The sequence below is a fragment of the Falco naumanni genome, chromosome 1 (genome assembly GCF_017639655.2).
Source record: "Falco naumanni isolate bFalNau1 chromosome 1, bFalNau1.pat, whole genome shotgun sequence".
Classification (NCBI taxonomy): Eukaryota; Metazoa; Chordata; class Aves; order Falconiformes; family Falconidae; genus Falco; species Falco naumanni.
The window spans coordinates 123,245,615-123,269,387 of record NC_054054.1 but is presented as its reverse complement, the minus strand read 5'-3'; the positions used below and the strand labels follow the sequence as shown (position 1 = coordinate 123,269,387).

General features: G+C 45.1%; 3 protein-coding genes and 1 non-coding gene across 17 annotated transcripts in view; 2 read left to right on the top strand and 2 right to left on the bottom strand.

Moving 5' to 3' along the window:
- The window catches only part of BPTF (bromodomain PHD finger transcription factor), a 56,504-nt gene extending 53,296 nt beyond the window's left edge, over positions 1 to 3,208 (top strand). For 12 of the 14 annotated variants that reach the window (XM_040581987.1, XM_040581983.1, XM_040581989.1 and 9 more), the window contains 2 exons: positions 72 to 258; positions 2,301 to 3,208. In XM_040581987.1, the coding sequence (XP_040437921.1) occupies positions 72 to 258; positions 2,301 to 2,337 (224 nt within the window). In that variant the 3' untranslated portion in view covers positions 2,338 to 3,208. Of the gene's footprint in view, positions 1 to 71; positions 259 to 1,550 lie in introns of all 14 variants that reach the window. The other 2 variants (XM_040581988.1, XM_040581981.1) reach the window with 1 other exon arrangement.
- On the bottom strand, positions 1,798 to 15,073 carry C1H17orf58 (chromosome 1 C17orf58 homolog). Its single transcript, XM_040581996.1, has 5 exons — positions 14,963 to 15,073; positions 10,045 to 10,671; positions 9,843 to 9,923; positions 8,063 to 8,254; positions 1,798 to 7,487 (listed from the first exon to the last, which is right to left on the bottom strand). Exons 2-5 carry the CDS (start codon positions 10,247 to 10,249, stop codon positions 7,300 to 7,302), a joined length of 666 nt encoding a protein of 221 aa, XP_040437930.1. The 5' UTR covers positions 10,250 to 10,671; positions 14,963 to 15,073; the 3' UTR covers positions 1,798 to 7,299.
- Positions 15,074 to 15,297: 224 nt separating this feature from the next.
- On the bottom strand, positions 15,298 to 15,370 carry TRNAR-CCG. Its single transcript has one exon. It is a non-coding gene; the product is annotated as a tRNA-Arg (tRNA).
- Positions 15,371 to 17,292: 1,922 nt separating this feature from the next.
- On the top strand, positions 17,293 to 23,602 carry KPNA2 (karyopherin subunit alpha 2). Its single transcript, XM_040581995.1, has 11 exons — positions 17,293 to 17,357; positions 18,156 to 18,272; positions 18,372 to 18,509; positions 18,929 to 19,017; positions 19,819 to 20,087; positions 21,219 to 21,313; positions 21,412 to 21,675; positions 22,249 to 22,482; positions 22,564 to 22,746; positions 22,855 to 23,004; positions 23,113 to 23,602. The coding sequence occupies exons 2-11, from the start codon at positions 18,198 to 18,200 to the stop codon at positions 23,203 to 23,205; spliced, it is 1,590 nt and encodes a 529-aa protein (XP_040437929.1). The 5' UTR covers positions 17,293 to 17,357; positions 18,156 to 18,197; the 3' UTR covers positions 23,206 to 23,602.
- The last annotated feature ends 171 nt before the right edge of the window (positions 23,603 to 23,773 follow it).

Genomic DNA, 23,773 nt, shown 5'->3' with positions numbered 1-23,773 from the left:
TAACCTCGACAACGTGAACTTCTGTTGGGGACGAAAATGTCTCATTGTAATGATCTCTGGTTTCTTTAAAGACCTTGCCACCATGGAGGAAAGAATACTGAAACGTTACTACAAAAAGGTCACGGAGTTTGTGGCAGACATGACCAAAATTTTTGATAACTGTCGTTACTACAATCCGAGTGACTCCCCTTTTTACCAATGTGCAGAAGTTCTTGAATCGTTCTTTGTACAGAAACTAAAAGGATTTAAGGCAAGCAGGTAAGCTACAGTGTTCCTAATCGTAGATGTTCTGTTGTCCCCTAAAATCTTCTTAATGCTTTTATAAGCTTACCTTGCATTCGTGGATTTGCCTCTGTGCATTTCTCCAGACAACTGCTTTTCTTTTAAAGGGGGAAAAAAAATAGTAATCTGTTCTATAATAGCCAGCTGTCATTTTCTGTCAAAATTAAGGCTGAAATACGATTTTGTGGCGGTTACTTTGTAGGATTTCTTCCAAATGAGTTGTTAACGTGCAAATTTGGGCAGCGGCATCGTAAATGTAGAAAATTTGAATGGCACTTTTAAGTCATCGCTGCAGAAAACTTAGAGAGAATCATTTCTGATGAGGACAAATACTGTGTTTTGAGTTACAATAATGTTCTACTGTGCAGTAAATACTTCTCATGCTAAAAAAAGACAATCCTGTGAAGCTTATAGTCCAATGAAAAATGAAAATAGTTTCGGTTTTATTAATTCATCTTTTTGTAACTGTCCATATTTGAACCAGAGAGAATAAGGGTTAAAGTAGGGTGTGGAAAACTAAATACAATTCAGAATTCACTATTTAAAATGAAACTGTCCTTTTTTAAATGTTTTTCGGTGGAAGGTTCAGTGTAGAGTATTTCCCTAACACAGACATTCCTGAAAAAGAACGTGCAGCTCTACTACAAACTCTTCCGTTGCTTGCCTGTTCATTCTAGTGGCACGTACATGGGAGTTGTACGGCACCAGTCAAATTATAAATGTATTTAGTACAGCTGTTGCTAAAGCCAGCTTACTCAAAACACGGAGGGAGTATGCGGATTTCTCCTGCATGGCTGCTGTATGCCAACATGAGCCAGCTGTAACGGAGTTACGAATGTTGGGCGCCTTCCAGCATTACTCAGAAATTGTCTGTGTGTAGTAGTTAACTCTGTCCATCCGACTGTAACAGTCACAACTGTAACTGACTGCTTGCCCAGGATAATAATGCGGGATTACACCCCCGTGTAATTAACTAAATGGAAAGCTTCGCTTTACATCCATTGTTGGGGAAGCTGTCTGAGTTCCCATATGCAACAGGAGTGGGACTGATAGGAAGGGATGAGAGCCGATGGATTAGTCCAGCATTTTTCTTTCCAGTTTAATGCCATATTCATGATTTTTGTCAGGTAGTTTTCAGCTCATGTTTCTGTCATCTTGCTTTAGCTGGTTATCCAGCATTCACTGTGCTTGTACACTTAATTTCATTGCTGCATCTTATTTGTTACTGTTTTTCATTTATACCATCCATGTTCTTTCTTTTCTTGCAGATTGTGATATCTTTAGTCTGAACTTTTTAACTGGAATCAGAACTGGATGTTGGGGTCACTTTCTTTTATTGTACAATGCGATGACATTAAACTGCCCTAAAAATCCAGACCATTTGTCTAAAAAGTAAATGTTGTTGGGTTTTTTGTTTTTGCTACCAGCACAGTCGTACTGGTAAACTTAACCGTATTAACAGAAAAAATTGTCCCATTCCTCGAATACTGTATTGAGAAAAATGAAAAATTCATCTCGGAAACCATGTATTTTATTGTTTTATTTTCAGTCACTAATAAAACTGTGAATGTCAAAGAGTTTTGCTGAACTCTGATTAGCAAAAATGTGATTTTTAACATGCCTGTTCAGTTTTTTCTATTAAGTTAACCCAAAGACTTCTTGAATAAATTTAAGCAAAGTATACCTTATTATAAATATTCACAATTAAAAATGTCTTTCTGCTTTCCTTTTGATGGACTACTATTATGTAAATACAAGAGTAAAACTGATTGCAGGCATTTTGGAATATATCAGTGACACACTGCATTTTTACGAGTACTGAAATATTTGTTCAGGAGAAAATGTGCATGAAAGCCAGGATTTTTTAAGTATTCCTTTTTCTGAAGGGGAAAAAAAAAAAAAGGAAGCGACATGGTGGTAATTCCCTCCTTGTGATTTACCCTTGGCAACACCTTGCAGCAACTGTGTTCTCCAAAATGAAGGGTGCTTAATTCTTCGCTTTCTTCTGTATTCTGCAGGTCCCATAACAACAAACTGCAGTCTACAGCTTCTTAGAGTTCAGCGTGTTAACCTAACACACGAGCAAGAATCTGGTTGTCTGAAAATTTTTAATTAAGAAGCCAGATGTTTTTAGTCAGGTTATCCTGACAAGACTTGATGTAAACTGCGTTTTTATTGGTCACAACAGTCAAATTATATTCTTGGCTTATTTTGTCCAAAGGACAAAGAAATAAAAATCAGCAGCACCACTTTCTTGTCAAGATCAAATTGTTGTACTATTGTGGCAGAAGCAGGAAAACTTTGTTTTGTTGAAGGAAAGAGAGAAAGAGAGCAAGAAAAAAGATACAGTAAATGGGGTCACGTTTAACTCCATGGAAATGCCACGTCTGTTCTTCAGTGAAGAAGCTGGTTTAAAGTCCACACAGAAAACTTTGACTGTATTTATTTATTGTTGCAAAAAAGACGCTTTTTTATTGCTGCCCTCATTTGTCAGCTAATTATTTTTTCTTATAAAATCCAGCCCCGGTTACATGTAATCCATTCTGTATCTTAACATGATTCCTGTAGGTAAAAGTACAAGAAGACCTCTAGATGTCTTTTCTTTCTATGAAAGGAGCTGCTATGTACACATGTGCACACACAGAGAACTGGGAATCAACAATGAGTTTATCATTCATGGTAGATAAAACCAATTAAGCTTGCATAAAAGTTGGGCTAAGCAGTCATGGACTACAGACTCTGTTGCCTTGAATATAACAGTACAATTTGTCATTTACTCTGCACCAGACTGAAATGAGTAAAATCTATTTGAAGGTATCTTGTTTGTAAACATTTGTCAGATTCTAATTTTTTTCTTTTGTATTAAAATTCAAAATATGGATGTATATGAAACAAAATAAATGGAGATAATTGTTCTCCCCACAGATGTAGGTGTCTTTTGAGTGTGCGCTGATATGTTTGTAACACTTGGGGGATCTGTTCAGGAGTACAGATACTACAGGTAGTAGGGGAGGGAAGCGGCCAGGCAGATCGGACTTTATTTTGCTCCGAAGGTGGCGTTTACTACGTTTCATTCCTGAGCAGCTGTTGGCCCTTCATGAGATTTCTGCAGCGGTGCCAAAATGACTATAACAGATCAGGTGGTAGGAAGTATTTTGTGAAATGTCACTGCCCACCGCTGAGTTAAGTGATATTTTGCCAAGTACTCTGGGAATGTAGAGCACCGACTGTAATGGTATCGTGGAGAGGCGTCCTGGGCCGCTCCGTTGTTCCTGTGCGAGCAGTGCTACTGTGAGGGACAAGTGGAAGTCGCCAAGGGGCTGCAGGTGGCAGATGCCATTGCTTTTTCTTTCCACTGTCACTTTGGCGTTGCGTATGTAGATGACTCGCTCCTTTGACCTGGCCGTAGTTAAATCCGCCCTGGTTGGTGTGCGGCTCTTGGAGCATTTGACTAGCTTTTGCACTAACTCAGTTACCTTCTGTTCTGCAGTGCTCTGGGATGTCCCTGGTTTATGAACGAGCTCCTTTCGGGTTTAACCTCACACCTTGCTATGCAAGAACCTCTTCTGGTATTTTTCTTACAAAGATGTTGCTACTGACCACACTTTCTTACACTTACAGGCTCAGGTGTACAAGTTCTGCTGGGGTAATTTTCTCTAATAAAAACCCGTGGGTTTTTTGTACGTACCGATGTTGTCATTTAACCTATATGTGGAAATTAAAAAATAATTGTTCAATGTGAAAACAATAATCCTTTTATGCTTCTCAAAGTTAAAGAAGAGTAGTTGCATTTAGGTTTTGTTGTCTTTTGACGTTTAAAAAAAAATGCTGCATATTGTATGCATTGTGTTTTTAATGCAACGAGGAAAAAAAAAATCTCAACTTTTAACAGCATTTTAACATATCCTGCATCTCATCCAAAATTCACAGTATTTCTGTACTATTTATTCATATATAAATATATATGACATGATTTAAAATTTTCCTACCTGTAGGCAATAGATTGCTATGTTTTTAACAAATTGTGGCAAACTGAAGAGTACTTTTTTGTACCTTATAGGACACGTCATCCTGGACAAATAAAGTAATGTGTTTGACATGGATTTGGTGGTGTTTCTAATGAAACATTCGATAACATTACCGTATGTAGGTCTGGGCTTTGCCAGATGATACATGAACTGACAGTCAATCAGGCTGATGAGAGAATTAATTCATACGTACGATTTCATTGTGCCAAGAGCCTTTCTTAGCATTTTCAATTGCTGTTGAGTAGGCTGAGGTACTTTTCTCAATTCATTAGTGGTGATCTTCTATAGTTAAGTGGTGTTACTGAAAATACATCACTCATAATTAATATTCACCTTCCTTAAAGTCCTGGTAAGGTCGTAAGCTTTGTGATCTCTGTTCAGTCATCCTCCTGTTGGTATTTTTATAAATTATTGCAACGTTTGTTTCAAAGTGGTCATACATTGTAACACAGATTTTGATAATGTGAGCTATTGCAGCTTGATTTTCTTTTTGTCTCATCAAAATAGAAGCCATTTTCCTTGGTCTAGATTTAGTTTGTGCAACAGTTAAAATGGAGACTTAAAGTCGAATAAAAAGTTGGGCTTACCCAAAAACTTGAGAGTAAAGCCCTGGAAAGGCAGGAAGACAACAGTGTTCCCGTACATCTGGATTTCTATATATTGGCTGTAGAATTTTCATGCTTACCCTGCTGGGGAAAACAGTTATTACTGTGGGGGTATCAAAATTACCGTGGCAGCTATTGTTGAAGCGCCGCTGCTTTTCAGTGTGGTTAATGCTGTGGGGGTTTGTAATAGCGAGTGCGAGACACTGGACATCCACTTGATCTAGGGAATATTTTTTTTTATTCGGTATGTTAGCGTGGAGTAAGGCTGGTAAGAACAGGCGTTCCCCTTGTGCTCCAGCTGTGTTTCAGCTGGGCTGTGAAATCCAGTGGCTTGCTGCTCACCTGTTGTGATGGTATTTTAAGGAGTGAGCTTCCAAGCAAGAAGGGAAAGGTAAGGGGGTTTGTCACACAAAAGGAGAATGCAGAATAAACTGCCGTTCAGGCTGGCTTCTGCGGCAGTAGCTGTGCAGATGATGTGTGTGTGATTGGCATTTTACTCAGGCTTTGGCTGTCATTAGCGCTGGTGTGCTACTGTTTACCTCTTCCCAGAGACAATCAAAATGGGATCCGGCTGTGGATGTTATTTCTGTACCCACGCTTGGCCAGGTTTAGGTGATGATAATGTCTTGGGGGTGGGGAAGGGGGCTTAATTGCTCCTCTGGGCCAGTGGGTGACTGTAGGACTTGCTGGTTAGTCCATGGAGTTCAGTTGAAAACGGAGACAAAGAAACTTGAGATGCGCGTGGAACCCTCTCTCCTTCCTTCTCCTGTCCCTCCCAGTCCACTCCAGCGCTTTGATTCACTGCCAGGAGCCATGGTTCTGCCAAATCCAAAGCCCCCTCAAAGTCTCTCAGCAAAATTCCATTTCTATATGCTCCGCTCCATGCAAAATCTTTCACGTTACAAAAGTGAGTGAGTATATATTTTAGATAGACACAAGGTACAAGTAAATTTCTGTCCTATAGTAACAGCTCTTTGGACCCCAAAATACGATGTTTGCTTGTGGTAGTTGGCCCCTATTCCGTATCAAGAAATACTTCACACATTGTGACTTACGCCCGTCCACTACTCTGTAGCTTTTCAATAATGCTAAATCAAGCTGCAGATGTTTACAACAGGTAGAATTGTGTTAGAACTACCTTTGCTTCAAAGCCGAAAATGCTCACATAAGCCGCTGCTTCCTGTTCCAGGTCACGTCACTTATATCAGTGTGTGTATTTTTTTTTGAAGCTAGACTGCATTTTCCCATTTTTTAATCTAAATATCTATCTTTAAATCCCCAGCAGACGTGTCAGACAAGGATATGCCTTTGTTTATTATCATTACATAAGGTTTTTGGATCTTCCAGGACCCAGGAGACTGTGAACTCAGAACCCCATGAACATTTTTATCAGTTTCTTTTAAAGATTTATGATTTGTGAATACTGACTCTTGGAACAGCAAACATTTAAGATCCCCTTTGCAGCAGTTTCATAGGTTCTTACATCCCACCACATTAAAGGTATTAAAAGATGGTGTCTTTGATTCGAAAAGTAACTTTACTGATGTGCAAATACAAACTTCCTGATATTTCTCATGGGAAAATGACACCGGGTACGCGGGGCTAGGACTGAAATTTTAAGGCACTGACAGTGTAACCAGGCACACACAACGTGCGTGCAGTTGCGGGCTTGTTTTGCATTCCTTGGCATGAACTTATTTTTAAGCCTAATTGGGCATTTGCGTTGTGCAGTTACTGATTTGCTTTCAGTTTGCGCATTCATATACTCAAATAATTACGTCGCTATTTTGTTTGCTTCGTGTGAAAATCCAGCTCTGATTGAAGCACAATGTAATTTTTGAAAGTAGTATGGACATGTTTGAGGATACCGAAACAATACACGTGATCCTTAATTTTGCTGGTTTTTTTTTTTTTTGATCAAATGCATGTCATGCTTTAGGCAGAACTGTGTGAAAACACAGTGGAGATCTTCTATAGGCATCACGCCGGTATCGTTAACGTCTATTCAGGGTTTGAAAGTGCAGTTACTTCTGTACCTAGAAAAACACCTCCAGAATTTTACTTTACAATTCCTACAGGTTATTAGGGGTGCATTACAGCAGGGGAGGCAATAATAACCTGTGGCTCTGGAAACAGCTGGAGCAAATTCGTGACCAGTTCACACTCCCTGCACTGCCTTCTGTGCTTAACTTTGCAATATAGAGGTACCTAGTCGGGACATCTGGGTAGTGTTTGCTAAAGCTCAAAAGTGAGTGTCCTACCTCTCACCCGGTTGCAGACTTGAGGAGAACTGCCTCCCGCTGCTGCTAATAAACCGTGGCCGGGTTTCTTGTGGTAGGGGAATTCTGCTGCTGCCTGTGTCCTGGAGGGAGGTTGCTGGCGCCTTATCTGCAGTTAGCGTGAGCCGCCTGCACTTTGCGATTCCTCTTCCTGTTGAATCTCTTCACGTAGCTGCTGCTGCTTCTAAGCAAACCGTCCCCTGGCCTCAGGCGCCCGCGCAGAGACTGCAGCAGGTTTGCAGGGATCTGTCGTCTCTTGTGGTAGATTCGACCCATCACGATGTATCTACTGCCTGCAAAACAAACGAGACTTCCATGCTGTGAAGAAAGCACAAAATTACTCACTGTACTTGCTGGGAGGGCAGCAGCTTTATGAGGAGGGGTGAAGTTGTACCCTGCAGGAACGCATCCTGAACGTGTGGCTCGGTGCAGCAGCACCCTGAGCTTCAGTGGGACTTGTGGGGTGTGCTTGCACTGAAATAATGCTTTACTGCCTAGCACTGCAAGGAGGAGGTTTCTGAGGGAAACACTGGGATCTGATAAAGTGGCGTTCAGAAGGAAAACTGGACTGCTTACAAAGGCATCAGCTTAAGCTCCTGCTTAATATTTTAGCAGTCCTGAGAACTCTTGCAACTGTTTTGTAACCAGAAAAAGTTAAGGACTATATTGCTACTTGACCTCTTCACACAATTCTCTTCTAAAAGTTTAGAGAAACTAGGAGGGAAAAGTCCTCCAGCTTAAGAGTAAATACATGGGTTTATTTTTATTTTTTCACAACATTCCTGGATAAGCCTATTAAACTAGGGCAGACTAAAATTGCACTGCACCCAAAAGGAATAATGGAATGGATTTAGCTGCAATTACTTACCGAGTTTAAAATCTGGACACGGTTTACTGCAGTTTAAAGTATCCACAACTAGAATGTGAACTCGAAAGAAGAAGGCATCAGGAGTAATATACAGGCGACTCATCTTGTATAATCCATCGCTGTTTACCAAAAGCGTAATCAAGTGGACTCCATTCCCCAGTCTTTCCATGTTATAAACAATTCCGTTCACTGCTGATTTAAAAGAGGGGGTGGGGGGGAAACCCAAGCATCAGATTACGTACCTTGGTGGCAACTCAAGGTATATGTGAAGGCTCTTATTTAAAATACTGTAAAGTAAGCATCAGCAGAAATTCATTGGCTCAGTAGCAGGCAGTCTTGAAAGCAGGAGTTGCTTCAAATAATCAGATTTGTTGAGGTCATCACCTTAGTCTTTGCTGAGTTACTAACCTTGTGTTTTACAGGTCTGAGATGTTTCTTAGTGAAGTTTATCAAATGTTTCAGAAGTGATGGTTTTAGTAGTTTTCCATCCTGATACGTAAAAAAGTGCGCATATTTACTTAAAGTAAAATTTTCCAATTTAAAACTTGACGATAAAGTACAGAGCTAACCTGCTAATGAAACACTTTGGCTTTTGAAAGAAAAGACCCTTGTCATGCCAAGAGGCAAGGGCACCGAGCGGGCCTTGCTTTACACGCAGCCACTTCGTGCTCTCCACCCAGTTTCTGGTTTCGGCAAGCGCTGAGCTGACTACGGGAGCCAGAAAACAACGGATATGTGGGGCAGGTAAGGCAAAGAGGACTTCTGTACACCTGCCACGTGGAGTGAGAATTTTGATTTAGTCATTTATTCTGTAATCTGCAAAGAAACGAAAAGCACTCCCCGACAGCTGCAGTGGAACCTCGGCTGGTCTGTTGCTCAGACTGTCTTTTTCCTACCTGCCTTTTTCAATTTAAGAGATGAATGAGACCACTACTTGTTAAAGGCTAAAATATAGAAAGGTCGAGTTGCTATAAGGCCTGTGTTTGACAGGAATGCATGAGAGTGGTTAAAAAATAAAAGAATATAGCATCTGTAGAAAGCACTTCCTGACTTTGCCATTTAGAGAAAACAGATGTCTTGTAACGTGTTTATATTCTACAAATGGAAACATCTGTTACCACTAGGCATGTATTTTGCTTATCTCTTAAAATACTGTGAGAAAAAGTTGGTATCTACTTCACAACTTCTTAAGCGCAAGGCAAGAATTCAGTCAGAAAATGCTTGTTCTTAAACAATACAAAACTGCCAGGCTATCTTCTACCATCTTTAGCCACATCAACTTGGACGCAAGGACTAAAGACGTTTAATCCTAAGGAACTTCAAGGAGAATTCTTTGTATGGAGGGGATCACAGTTTTATTTTTGCTTGGTTCACCATTTTATTTTCATTTGAAATGTCAGCCCCCAAAATCACAAACTCGCTATAAATAGTAAGAGGTAAGTACACAGCTACAATGTTAAATGTTAGAGTATCTAAAACAGTTGGTCTTTTCAGTTCTGTTGACCAGTAGCAAGAATTCTCTCGTCCTCCAAGCAGTGGAAAGCAGAGGAAACGGAAAAAAGAGCAATACTAGCCCAAGGCAGGGAAAGGGTAACATGAGGCTTGGTACCGTTTGTTGCCGTACACTTATAAAGAGCTGTGATAGGTCCTTTTAGTGTCCTTAGTAATTATTTAACATACCTGGTGAGCAGTATCTTAAAAGCAGAAGTGAAACGCTGGTAGCGGATGAACAAAGAACGGCGATGCTTTGTCTGTGGGGTGCGCCAAGGACACAACTTACCAAATTCGCTGGCACAGAAGGCCTCCGCTTCGTCTCGCTCTTTCCTGCACTCGGTCAGACACGCCTTCTCCTTATCACCATCTAGAAGAGGCACACAGAGTGAGGGGCGGCAGCTGACCCCTTCGGGATCTCTCGTCCAAATTGTGCCACCCCACCTTTGGAAAGCTCACCATATCCTTTGCCAGAGCGGCTGCCCCCTTACCTTTCTTCAGCGCGGTGGAGTAGTACGGCAAGTTGGATGACTGGCGGTTGGTGACCCAGGAGGGTTTGGTGATCTTTCTGAAGGGATCAGTGTGTTTATAGGGGATTATCTTGCCCGGTCGGTTGAAGTGATCCAGTGTGTTTGGATCATCTGACTCCACTGCGCCAGAGTCTGGAAAAGGACGAGCCTCCACTAAGGATGTCATCTTTTGGTAGGGGGATGCTGCCTGGTGGAGGTGGGCCGACACGCTGTTGGCAGCCTTGGCCAGCCGCCTGTCCGTGTGCTTTCTGTTGGTGTGGTTGAAATCAAAGGAGGCAGGAGAAGGCCCCTCGGTCGGGCTCTCCAGAGGCAGGGCCCCTCCATACTGCAAGGGGTGTTTCCTCAACCCCGTGCTGTTTTCTAGAGAAGGCTTGGTGCGTTTCTTTTTGTCTGAAGAGAGGGAGAGAATCTCCGGGAGCTGTGGCCGCCGCAGGTCGGTGGGAGGCAGAAGCCAGTGTTCTGTGCGATTCCCTCTGGCGCGGCCGGTGCCCCAGGCTGGCGGTTTGACTTGGCCAGATGCAGCATCTGCTGAACTGTAAGCATGTTTGCTGCGAATCTGACTGGGTTTCTCGATATAGGGCAGGGATCCTACATGCACAAGAAAAGGAGAGAGTGAATTAGCACTGTAATTTTTTTATTCTGTGTGCTTCTGAATGGGCAGTGCCTGGCAGATTCGAGGTTCTGGTCTGTAAGTGAGGCCATCAACAATAAGACATAACTGATAAATAGTTCAGCTGATGAAATACGGTAGAGCTCCTCATTCTTCTGTACTCAGGCATGGAAGGCCCAGTGCAGAGAAGGCAGCTGTGTGAGCAAAACACAGGAGATTTGCATTTTTACTTTATTATTGTTGCAAATTAAAAACATGATTTATAAACAAACCCTTTTCTCAAAAGCCTGAGTCTCCAGGGAGCATCTGAGGAAACAAGGTTCACATTGCCATTTGGGATGCTTGTTTAAAAGACCATGACAACAGAACTATTTGGTTTTCCCATCCATGGGATGCCTTATTGACAATGTCATCTGGACCCTTCAGTGGCTTTGGGCTTTGAACGCTACTGAAAAGGTCTTTATCCACAGTTCTGGATCTCTGATTTTTGCACGAGAGCATTATAGTAGCAGTACCATGGTAGCTAGGCTATTGCTGCTGAGGAACAGTTATTTTGAGGCTTTTCTTAAGTTGAGAGGACAAGGGTTGAGAAGGGGAGGAAACGTCTGGGAATCTAATGAAAAATGGAAAGGCTTAATGCCACTGTTCACACAAGCTGGACAGTCACCTAGGCCTTCATTTATACCTTCGCCTCAATCACTTTGACCTCACAAAGCAAAACGACCTTCTGTTTAGCCTGGGAAGAAAGAGATTTCCTCTTGCACTTCACTTTCCTTGCACTTTAGTCCTTCACTGCATGCCTTTAGTTAGCCAGCACAGTTTAAAAACAGTTCACCCACACACAGCCGCTGCCTGGGTGTTCGCTGTCTGTGGTTAGCATCATGTAGGAGGCTGATCCTAACTCCTTATGTGAAAAGAGATATTCGACATACATAGATCAACAATGTCCTGGTTTATCTTCTGTAACTGACTCAACTGCTGACCTTGCCACTTCTCCCCCTTTTCTCTCACCAGCTGCTGTCATGGGAAAGATTCCCTGATATTTGGGCTGGCCACACGTAAAGTCAAAAGAATGTCCATGAAGAACAGGGTGGAAGAAGTCCAAGCTCAAGAAATCAATAGGCAAGGGTGTTTTGGAGATGGTTCAATAGGAAGCTCTCAACTCCGAACAGGTGTTTGGGACTTGGTTTTATAAGTACACTTTCCTACCAGTTTATCATGCCTTCTCAGTCATGGATTGTAACAAGAAATAGTTCATTTTTCTCTACTCGATCTGTTCAGGACCTTAAGGCTCATTCTCCTACACCAACATATTCCTGTCTAGCTCTTAATACAACCGCAACATGATCAGCTCCTTCCCAATGGAATAGAAGTATATCTTATTTCTGTTCCATCAATGAGGTACTAAAAAATAAGCCAACCAAAACTGTTCAGGACAGCTTGCTGCAGGCACACATGACAGCACAGGGTATGCCGAAATAAATTAGGAATCTGGAGTTTGCAGGTGAGGGGAAGGAGACTAAAAGGGAAAGGTCACACACAAATAATAATACAAAAGTCTCAGATGCAGAAGCAAGTCAAACCAACTGCTAAATGATGGCTCGGAGGACTCACGGCACCAGCTAGCTGCCTGCTTTTGGCAGGTGCTCTTAATTCTTTCAAATGCTGACAAATCCAGTAGCCCAATTTACATTCCCATCCCGCAAACATGTTGAAATGTTTCTTTCTTGAGCCCTTCCTTGATTACTGCTACCGCTTGCTGAAAACGCTACAGCTGAAGAGGGCTGCTCGGGCAAGAATGTGTAGCAATGTGTTTAGCCTCCCCTGATACCAAAGGCAAATAAGCCCCAGCCCCGCTTTGAATGTTAACAGACTTACCGGCCACTGAGCTGGAAGATGATCTAATGACAAAGCAGAGAAGCCAGAACACTTTGGTTGTCATTTTGCAGTAAAGTTTTTCCAGACTCAAAATGAACTGGAGTCTTTTATGCCCTTCCCCCGATTCATGCTAATGAGAGGCAGCCTTAGGGGAAACGGGAATCACTCACTGGACAACCCACTGGAGCAAGACCAAGCTGCTGCCTTCCCCACTAGCCTCATTACCCCTCCTAGGAGGAACGCATACGGACACCCCCCTTCCCATACACGCACCAGCCCATGCCGCCTGCAGTCAGTCACCTGCGTTTCTGTGAATAACATCTATGTTTTTAGCAACAGGTTTTTATTCTGGGGGAGGGTCTTGCTTCCTACGACATTTTGTAGAGAAAATCATCCAGAACAAATAACGGATTTACTGGATATGGAGAACTACGTTATAAAGTGCAACTGAGATGCTGGAACAGGCAGCACACCTGCACTTCAGTGTCTGTAAGGGACGTGCATTACAATGAACCATACTGAGGTATTTCTGGCTACCTCCAGCTGGTAATCTCCTTTTATAGTTTAAGGAACCAGTTTCAGTGATCCTTTTCAGACTGAAAAAAATACGGTAGTTACTGTTCAGTCCAAGGAAAAGCTCTGCTGACCCCAAATATAGATTTATTTTTAAAACTGTATTTGCTAACATGATCTCTACAAATTTTCACACACCAAGCCAACCCTGATTTGGATTACTGAAATAAGTAGGCTTATTTCTACATTTCCAGTTGAAATGGGTGACCTTATTGCTAGACAGGATTGCTGTTGTGACAGTTTATCTTACTAGCTGCTACCGGGTGTGGTGAAAAATTAGCAAACTCATTCATGCCTTTAAGCTGCGACAAACAACTTAAAAACCCCATAAAAGCACTCTACCCCAGCTCCTGAAACCCAGTCCCTGACAGAAAATCTACCCATCAGTAATGCCTGTGTTGTGTGGCCCAGAAATTGCCTAGTTTGTTTTGTACTGCCTTAATGAAGCAGTTTAATAGAATTCTTAAATGTTCAGAGCTTTATCTCCGGCAGCTATGGGTGAAGATACAGAGTATTAGCCAAACAGCATGCAAAACAAACAAACTTTTTAACACGCCTGTTACTCAGTGTTACGTTTCTACTGCAGCATTTATTAATCCTTATTTTCCTCTGTTATTGAAACATTTTCATTCCAAAAGTATCCCAAGATAGCTATTATGGAAATAGGAATTTAAACAAAAGACGAGGGAGAGCTCGTATGTTCCTCCTGTAGCTCATCTCCCGCTCAACCAGCAGGTGTACCTGCAGCAAGCCAGCGTGGGGAGTGGGGAAGGCTGTGCTGGGGGGGGGCGGGGGGGATGGAGAGAGCGATGGAGGGAAGGATGGAGAGAGGGAGGGAGAGAAGGATGGGGGAAGGAGGGAGGGAGAGAGGGAAGGAGGGAGGTATGTACACTTGTGTCCTGCAGACCTGCCGTGTGCCAGGGAGTTTTGTTTAAATGAGCTAGTACCATAATTCAACCTATATTCACATACGACTGTGTCTATATTTGCAAGTTTCTCCAGATCTTTGGACAGGATCTTGGTTACAGGGCCCGAGCAGTGTTTGGGGTGCTCCCACCCTGCAGGCGGCGGCGCTGAGGGGCAGCGCCCGGGTACCCCTGCCCTGAGGGACCTGAGGCCGCGCTGAGGTACCCCTGCCCTGAGGGAACCGGGGCCGCGCTGAGGGGCAGTGCCCATGTACCCCTGCCCTGAGGGACCTGAGGCCGCGCTGAGGGGCAGCGCCCGTGTACCCCAGCCCTGAGAGAACCGGGGCCGCGCTGAGGGGCAGTGCCCGTGTACCCCAGCCCTGAGAGAACCGGGGCCGCGCTGAGGAGTACGTACCCCAGCCCTGAGGGAACCGGGGCCGCGCTGAGGTACCCCTGCCCTGAGGGAACCGGGGCCGCGCTGAGGGGTACGTACCCCTGCCCTGAGGAACCTGAGGCCGCGCTGAGGGGCAGCGCCCATGTACCCCAGCCCTGAGGGAACCGGGGCCGCGCTGAGGGGTACGTACTCCTGCCCTGAGGGACCTGAGGCCGCGCTGAGGTACCCCTGCCCTGAGGGAACCGGGGCCGCGCTGAGGGGCAGCGCCCATGTACCCCAGCCGTGAGAGAACCGGGGCCGCGCTGAGGAGTACGTACCCCAGCCCTGAGGGAACCGGCGCCGGCGGCTTCGTGCCGCCTCAGGAGAGCGCGGCCGCGGCTCGCGTTCCCTTCCGCGCTTACCCCCGGGCCTCCGGGGGACCCACGGGCGGCCCCCAGACGTGACCCCGGCCCCAGCGGGGACCCGCCCGTCTGCCGCCCTCGCCCGGCTCTCTTGAGCTCCCGGCCGCCGGGCACTCACCGGGCGGCTCGCTCGGCCACCAGCCTGTGACGGACAAGGCGCCGGCAGCCTCACGCCTCGTCCTTCCGCCACCGCGGGGCCCCTGGCGGAGGCGCTCCGCTGCCGCGGGGTGTCCGGGAAGGCGGGAGGCGGCGGCGGCACCCGGCCCGGCGGTGCCGGCAGGCAGGCCGGCGGCCGCGGGGAAGGAAATTTGGGGCCGTGCCTGTGCCCTGCTGGCTCTGCTTCGGGCCGGCCCCGGCTAAAAGTGTTGGGGTGTCCCGGGTGGGCGATAACAAGACGCGGCGCTGCAGGAAGAACCGGGTAGCCACCGCGGGGCCACAAAAACGTCGATGGTACGACCCAGATGGGACTCGAACCCACAATCCCCAGCTCCGGAGGCTGATGCCTTATCCATTAGGCCACTGGGTCACCCAGCAAAAGCTGCGAGCGCCGTGCAGTAAGAGCCCCGCCCGGCCGGCGCTGGCCCCGCCCCTAAGGGGGTTCGCACGTTGTCTCTCATGAGCGGGAGGCCCCGTCCGCTCGCTCCTTGCCCCTCCCCTCCCGATCACCACCACCCTGGTCCCGCCCTCCCTGCGGACCATTGGTGCATGGCGCTGTCCATCCCACGCCGCGAGGCCCCGCCCTTCGCTGCCCGGCGAGCCCCGGCTGCCCTCAGCCCCTCCTGCGCGGCGGCCGTTGGCTGCCCCTTCCGCACGTGCGCCCGCAGGGGAACCGCCGCGGGCCACAGCCGCCGTGTCCCGGCGACTCTCGCCTCCGAACGCTTCCCCTCCCGGCGGGAGCTGCGTGCTCCCGTGCTGCTCTGCCGTGAGCTGCCCCCTGTCCCGCCGGCTCCACGTTCAGCTTCCTCCCCTCGCTGGTCTTCCTCCCCTGGCGGCCCTTTCTTCCTGCTGCCGCCCTCCGCTGTCCCCATTACCCGTGCGCCCACCGCTGTCCAGCCTCCCACCACCTCTGTCGCTTTCCTGTATTGATAACTGCCCTTCAAGCTGCGAGGGCTCCTTCACTGCCCAAGACATGTTTCGCCCCTTACCGGCCTGCAGCACCTCGTACACAGCCACCTCGAGTTCCCAAGCCACTGAGAGCCCTCTCCTTGCCCTGGAACCCCTGCACACTCTCCTTCGTCCAGGTTATTCTGCTCCAGACCACCCACTCCAGCAATTTATGGCCCGGCGGACTTGCTTCACACTGGCCCTCTGATCTTTCCACACACCAGGTGTTTTACCTCGATTTCTACTTTTGAGCTGCCTTTTTTTTTTCTGTCAAACTAGTCCTTTTCGGTATCTCCATTTGTGACTGATGTGCTTTCTCTTCTCTTGACTTCCCTGTTCTCTTGTATGTTTCTGTGATTTTTGTTTTTTTACAAAGCTCGGATCTGTAAGGCCCCAAAACGGCTATGTAAAATGTCACCGGTAATTCCTCCTCCTCTGTATCCACCTTTGTCAACCACTGTGTGCCTCTACAGATCAGTATAAATGTTTTAATGTAATGGGTTTAACACAGAGATACATCTGTGTGCATCTCTGACGAGGCTTCTCTACCCTGAATTGTAAGTTTTAGGTGTTGAAATGCCAGTGCTGCTGGCAGAGTCACATTTTCCCCCTAGATTTTATGGTTTGAATTGCATCTCCTGTGAAACGGCATTCTTTTGTATTCCGTCCCTCATAAATAGGCCAAACCCATCCAAAACAATCCCAGATCTGCCCATTTTCTGGACATGTCACAAGGGTAGGCATTATTTTTTTTGTTGTTATTCTGTATGATTTAGTTTTGATCTGACTTGATTGCTGTTGAACTGCTTCTGATTGCAATCTCGTATCCCGTTTTCTTTAAATTCCTGGGCGCCAAGCGCCTAGGAGACAGCACAGGGAGTCTCAGGAAAAGCCTGCGGTGACCTGACGGTTACTGAGGTAGAATTTAGACTGCCTGTGAGGAAACGGCACTGCCGCAAGCCGCTCAGAGCCTGGAAACCTCCCTGTTGCCACCTCACGCACGGGTGCAACACCCCCGGCCGCCCCACCGCGCTCCCCGGGCGGCCCCGGCGGAGCTGGCCCCGGTACAACTACAAATCCCGGCATGCCATGCGCCGACGAGCGCCGCGGCCTTCCCTCCACGGCCGCCGCGCGTTGCATGCCGGGAGTTGTAGTGTTGGGGCGGGGACGGGCGGTGGAATGCATGACGTCTGTCCTGCTCTAGCGGGAGCGCCGTGGTGATTGGTTGTCCTTCATCGCGAGACGAAGAAGCATTTCAAACCGGCCAATCAGAAGGTTGCTATGGCTCGAACTGGCCAATGGCAGGGCGAGGGCGCGGGAAATTTAAATCCCGCCTGGAGCGGCCGGGGGTAGTGGCAGCGTGCTCGCAGGAGCGGTGCGGCGGCTGGTGTGCGGAGCCCGCGGTGGAGGTGCCTGGCTGCGGGAGGGGCTGGGGGCCTGCGGCAGGGGGGGGCCGGGTGCGGGGCAGCGGGCCTGCGGGCCGTGCGCTGGCCTGCGGGCCGTGCGCTGGCCTGTCAGAAGGGACGGGGCTTTGTCGGCGGCAGTCCCTATGGGGGGGTCCCTCTGGAGCCTTTCGGGTCTCCGCGGTCACAGGCTGCTGCCTGGAGCCGGGCTGGTGGGGCTGGCGTGTTCTGGAGCGGGCTGGGTGATTCGCTGCACCGTGGCCAAAATGAAGCCGGTCTTTACGCGGTGGGTCACTCTGGAGCCGACCAAGGTGCAGGAGCCTGTCTCGTTACCAATGTAGCTGCCTCCACATGCTGCTGCTTGTGCCGGCACAGCAATCCCTCCCGGGGCGTGGGGGGCTTGGCCAGTGAGTGATCTCGCCCTTCCATCAAAAGGGGTCGGGCTGTGGCTGGACGGGGTGCCTGTGCAATATCGGTATGTGACACAGCGAAAAAACTACTTAAGTGTGTGCACTATGGGCAGAAAAATCAGTCTTGCTCCTTAAAACGACGACGCAGATGATGCGGCTGGAAGTGTTTTAAAACAATGTATATGTGTCTAATGCTTCTGTGTTAATACTAGAGCCTGCTGTAACATCCAGGTGTTTAAAGACACAGTTGTTACCTTACTAGCATCTTTGATCGAGTCAGAGGCTGTTACTGTATCTAATATAGACAAGTGTTTCCCATTCTCGAGTACTGATCTCAGTTTTTAAATTTAACTTTTGTGGAGTAAACTCTGTTTATTATTTGCTCTATTTTCAGGCTTGGTTTTCTCTGTTTCCTCTCAAAAATCTAACAAGCAAGATGTCTGTAAATGAGAATGCCAATACAGCAGCAGCTCGATTGAACAGATTCAAGAACAAAGGAAAAGATACTACAGTGAGTATTTTGATGCAATTATTACTTTAGCCATAATCTCTTTTAACTATGAGTTGTAAAAGCCCAAGAACTTAAAATGAGTGTTTGTATATCCTCCAGGAAATGAGAAGGCGGCGTATTGAAGTCAATGTAGAACTGAGGAAAGCTAAGAAAGATGATCAGATGCTTAAAAGAAGAAATGTTAGCACTTTACCAGATGATGCTACTTCTCCCCTTCAGGAAAACAGGAGCAATCAGGTAAGTAGGTACCCAGCACAGGCGCATGTGGATGTCTTGCAATATAAGCTCACGCAGCCACGCTAGTATGCATCCTTTCATGTGTGGGACGCAGCATTGCTACATTTACATCACCAGCTTAAGTCTGTACTACTGACTGTAATGGACACAACACCTTTAAGACTTAGTTTAGCTGGTTGTGTTTAAGCCTAGTGTAACAGTGGTGTAAAGTGCTTGAACAAAAAGCTTTCAGTAGTTCATCAGTTACAGCTTTATCTACAGTTATCTGAGGTTTTAGAGTATTACTTACTGATATAATCTTTTAATCAAGGAAATGGTTGTAAACTGGGGTCTATTCACAGTATTATATAGAAGGCCTTTTGGTCATGAAGACACATGCCTCTTCCAACAAAGCATACATGTAACTTCTTATTGTGCAGGTTTTGGCACACTGGTCAGTTGAAGAAATAGTCAAAGGAGTTAATAGTAATAATATGGAGCTTCAGCTACAGGCTACTCAAGCTGCCAGGTAAGGAGTTCAGAGGTAATAAATTCAGCTGTGCAAGCCAGTGACTGGGCAAGGCAAAACAATTATGAACCTAAGCATCTGCTTATGGCAGCAGCTATGGCTTTTACCAGACAGTATTTCAACAAACACCTGAGTCAACCTTAGATACAATGGTTAGGTGCATTTAACCTAGTCATAATTTTATCAAAATCATGTGGATTTTGAATATCTGAAGGGCCTGAACGTTATACTAGAAGTAGTAATTCTTTCTAGTGGTTTCAGGGTGGCAAAACAAACAGCAGTCCATCTTAGAGTTGTAGGAGTGATAATAAATCCTTTGTTAAAGCAAAATCTCTTTAAACTGTATTAACATGACTACAATATTTGAGTGCAGTGATCTACCTTAGAATAATGTGAACAGCAAGATGTCTGGGGTTAGAACTATGCCAAGTTTCATTTCTCTTTCCAATTCTAAAATCTCCTTTAGCAAGCTTGTATATTGCTGCTGTGCTGCTTCTGGCAGTCAGTAACCTCTCTCTGCTGAGAAACCTCTAGCAATTCAGATATATTATGACTCTTGCAGGTCTGCTTTATTTCCGAGTCTGAATGGCAGAACCTCTTGCACAGTGAAGACATGCCAAAAACAACGTTAACAGAGGTTTAGGAAGCCTAGTGTTCAGCTTGTCTGTATTTCTCCTTCATGTCGCATTGCCTTAATGTTCAGAGAAAGCAATGCAATGTTAAACCTTTCTCTTTGTAAATATGGATCTGTTTAGATCTCTGCAGGCAAAACCAATGCTTTCTGTTTGTATTTCTCCTTAGGAAACTCCTCTCAAGAGAGAAGCAGCCCCCAATAGACCACATAATTCGGGCTGGTTTGATTCCAAAGTTTGTCTCCTTCTTGGGCAGAGCAGACTGTAGTCCTATTCAGTTTGAATCTGCCTGGGCACTTACCAACATTGCTTCTGGCACGTCAGAACAAACAAAGGCAGTAGTAGATGGAGGGGCTATTCCAGCCTTTATTTCGCTGCTGGCCTCCCCCCATGCTCACATCAGTGAACAGGCTGTGTGGGCACTGGGAAATATTGCAGGTATGTCAATATGCTACACAACTGTTTCAGACCTTTTCCCTTATTTAAAATAGGAGGATGTTACGACGGACATGTCATGCAACTCGCTGAGCTTCTGGTGAGCTCTGCCTTAATGGCTTTCAAGTAAAGACATGTTCTGCAATGTAGAGTATGCTACAGACAAGTCTTTATTTTCAGACTTGGTATGAGATGTTTCATGCTACACCTGGCAACCTGTGGATTGCTTCTGTGTTATGGTTCAGTTCTGATACTGCTATATATATGTAATCATGCTACCACATAGGGCCTTTTCACATACCTCACTTGATTTTTTTTTTGTGACTTTATCAGTGAGCTCTGCTCTGTATGTTGGCTTGGGGGGTAGAGGGGGGAGGAGCAGATGGCTTCCCTAATTGTAAGTGATGGCTGTTATTCCTTGCTTTGAAACAGCTACTTACTGGTGTGAAAGTACTATATAATGAAGCTTCTCACGCACCTTTCAAGATTACTTGATCTGCCAGTGTTGGATCCCATTCTTACAAATTTTGACCAGAATATTTTTATATAGTTAATACTGTACTTACTGTTTTGTCATGGTTTCCAACAGCTGTGCCTTACAGAGAATAGAGAATCTTCATGTAAAGAAAATCGGCTCGAGAAAAGCCTTGTTTGGTTGGAGTTTTCTTAAACCTTTAAAGGAGTTTGGAAAACACTCTATAAGGGCTTTTTGTACCTTGCAATAGGAGGACTCGGGCAGACTTCGACATTCCGTCAGCATTACACTATAGAACCCAGTCACGCAACCAGTGACTATAATGTATTTGAAGTCCCATATTACGGGAAGAGCTCTGTTCTAGTGGTAGGGTTTCAAAGCAACACGCAAGTCCCTGCTTACTTATGAACTCCTAAGAAAAGCTGTATAGAAAACATATGCTGAATTACCTCTTTTTCCAACAGAAAAATTAAGCTCAATGGCTTGATTAGAAAAACACATGCTTGTCATATGACTTCACAGTGTCAGTAGTCCTTTTGTCCTCTTATTTTCTTTAGCCCTTCTTAAGCAGTAGAAGACTTCATACTCTAACACATAATGATTCTGTATGCACGTGTCCTTCTCTGGTCTTCACCTGACTATTTTTCTCATTTTCTCAGGGGATGGCTCTACCTATAGAGATCTGGTTATTAAATTTGGTGCAATTGAGCCGCTGCTGAGTCTACTAGCTGTTCCTGATCTCTCTTCTCTGGCTGTAAGTGTGCAATATGATTCAAGTTACAATTACTAGTAAGTGAGTAAAAGTGCTCAACTAACTAAACAGTTGCTAACCATTTATTTCAACTCTTGCAGTCTGGGTATTTACGCAATGTTACCTGGACCCTCTCAAACCTCTGTCGCAATAAGAATCCTGCACCACCCATAGAAGCTATTGAGCAAATTCTTCCAAGTCTTGTTCGGCTCTTGCACCATGATGATCCTGAGGTGTTAGCAGACACATGCTGGGCACTTTCCTACCTAACAGATGGTTCCAATGACAGGATAGAAGTTGTAGTGAAAACTGGATTGGTGCCACAACTTGTGAAACTCCTGGGATGTAGTGAACTGCCAATAATGGTAAGCTATCAGACATGCAGATTGCTGTTGGAGTCATGAATAAAACTGCAGTTAGAGCAGTGTCCATGTAACTGGTTCTTCCCACACAAATCAGACGCTTGTTCTAGGTTTTGCATAGGTAAGGCTTGAGCTTCTATCCTGGTGGAGATGGCCCCACATGTGACAGTCAACAGCAGTAATCTATCAGGATTTTACATAATCATTGTATTTAACACACAGGCCAGCACAACAGGTCAACACCCTTTTAAAAGCAAGCTTTAACTCTAAACTGCTGTTGCAAATCTAAATTCAAAGGACAGTGTTTAGAAATGGGTTTTGCACATATTATAATTTTAGTATAATAAAACTGCATTAGTACTTATGACAGAGCTTAGGAAAACTGAGTAGTTTGCAGATTAGCCTTGGAAAGTGTGCAGCCTTAATGTCTGCATATGTAATGCTAACAAGGAGCTTAAAACTCATGCTGTTAACTGGGAAGGGTACAGTGAAGGGGCATCAAGTATGGCTGTATTTGTTCAAACACAGATTACATTATACCAATTTTCCTAAGTACTATTTTTATGTTTATTTCAGACTCCTTCATTAAGAGCCATAGGGAATATTGTCACTGGTACTGATGAGCAGACACAGATTGTTATTGACTCAGGGGCACTATCTGTCTTTCCAAGTCTCCTTTCTCATCACAAAAACAACATTCAGAAAGAAGCAGCGTGGACCATGTCCAACATCACTGCTGGGCGTCAGGATCAGATTCAGCAAGTTGTAGACCATGGTCTTGTGCCTTATCTCATTGGTATTCTGAGGAAGGTAAACAAACTATATTTACTATGTTGAGGCTTCTGTTATTACTGCTATCTGTGTTCAAATACCCTGCTCTTGCTTTCACAGGGGGATTTCAAATCTCAAAAGGAAGCTGTGTGGGCTGTGACTAACTACACAAGTGGTGGAACAATTGACCAAATTGTATATCTGGTTCAGGCTGGTGTTGTTGAACCCCTGCTGAATCTCCTTTCTGCTAAAGACAGCAAAACTGTGCTAGTTATCCTGGATGCTATTTCGAATATCTTCCTGGTATGTGGATGTGGTATGCCTGATCACTGCCCAAGCTGTTGCTAATGGTTGTGCAGTAGAAAGATGCATGGCATCAACCTGAGGTTATTCCATGCTTGTCTCTTGCAGGCTGCTGAGAAGATTCATGAGACTGAAAAACTTTGCCTCATGATTGAGGAGTGTGGAGGTCTAGACAAAATTGAAGCTCTCCAGTCACATGAAAATGAACAAGTGTATAAAGCCTCATCCACCCTGATTGAGAAGTATTTCTCAGCAGAAGTAAGTGGCTGCAGGATGACTTTTTTTTCTACTTAGTTTTCTATTCTAGCACTGACTACTAGGTTAAAATGCCACTGCTCTTTCAAAACTCTTTCCTTTTTCTTCTAGGAGGAGGAAGACCAAAATGTTGTACCAGAATCTACTGCTGCCAGTTACACTTTCCAAATACAGGGCAATACTCCAGATACTTTCAACTTCTAGACCTTGCATATACTGTCACCACCTGCAAGTTGTTTGGCTAACAAATGACTGCCACCTCTGTCTTAATAGTTCTGTTTTTACTGTTTTTTGTGACCTCTAGCACTTTGTTCAACTGAAACATACTTGAACAGTTCAAAACTGTACATATGATTTCTGAACTGTAGTATTTCCTGGGTATATTTGTAAATACTTGTTCTCTTTCTGGTTCTTACTGTCCCTGTCAAGGATAATGCAAGTGGGAAATACAAGCTTCTTGCAAAGAATGAGCCACTACTCTGCAAACCTCTTCAATGACCTATTATATTCTATACAACCTATTGCTGTAATCGATACTCTGAGTAGGCTTTTAAAGAGGGTTTTTATTTGAAGTTGAATAAAGTGATATTAATACAACAAATTGAACTGTCAATTGCTCTCTTAGTGGCTGATATGGTAAGTATAATCAGAAATGTACAATGGCAAGAATGCAGGTCTAAACCAGGAGAGATTTCATTCTAAAGATGATGGTCTTAGAACAGCTTGGTCACCCCAAGCTCTGACTTCTGCATATAGCAGCCTTCTGTTACTG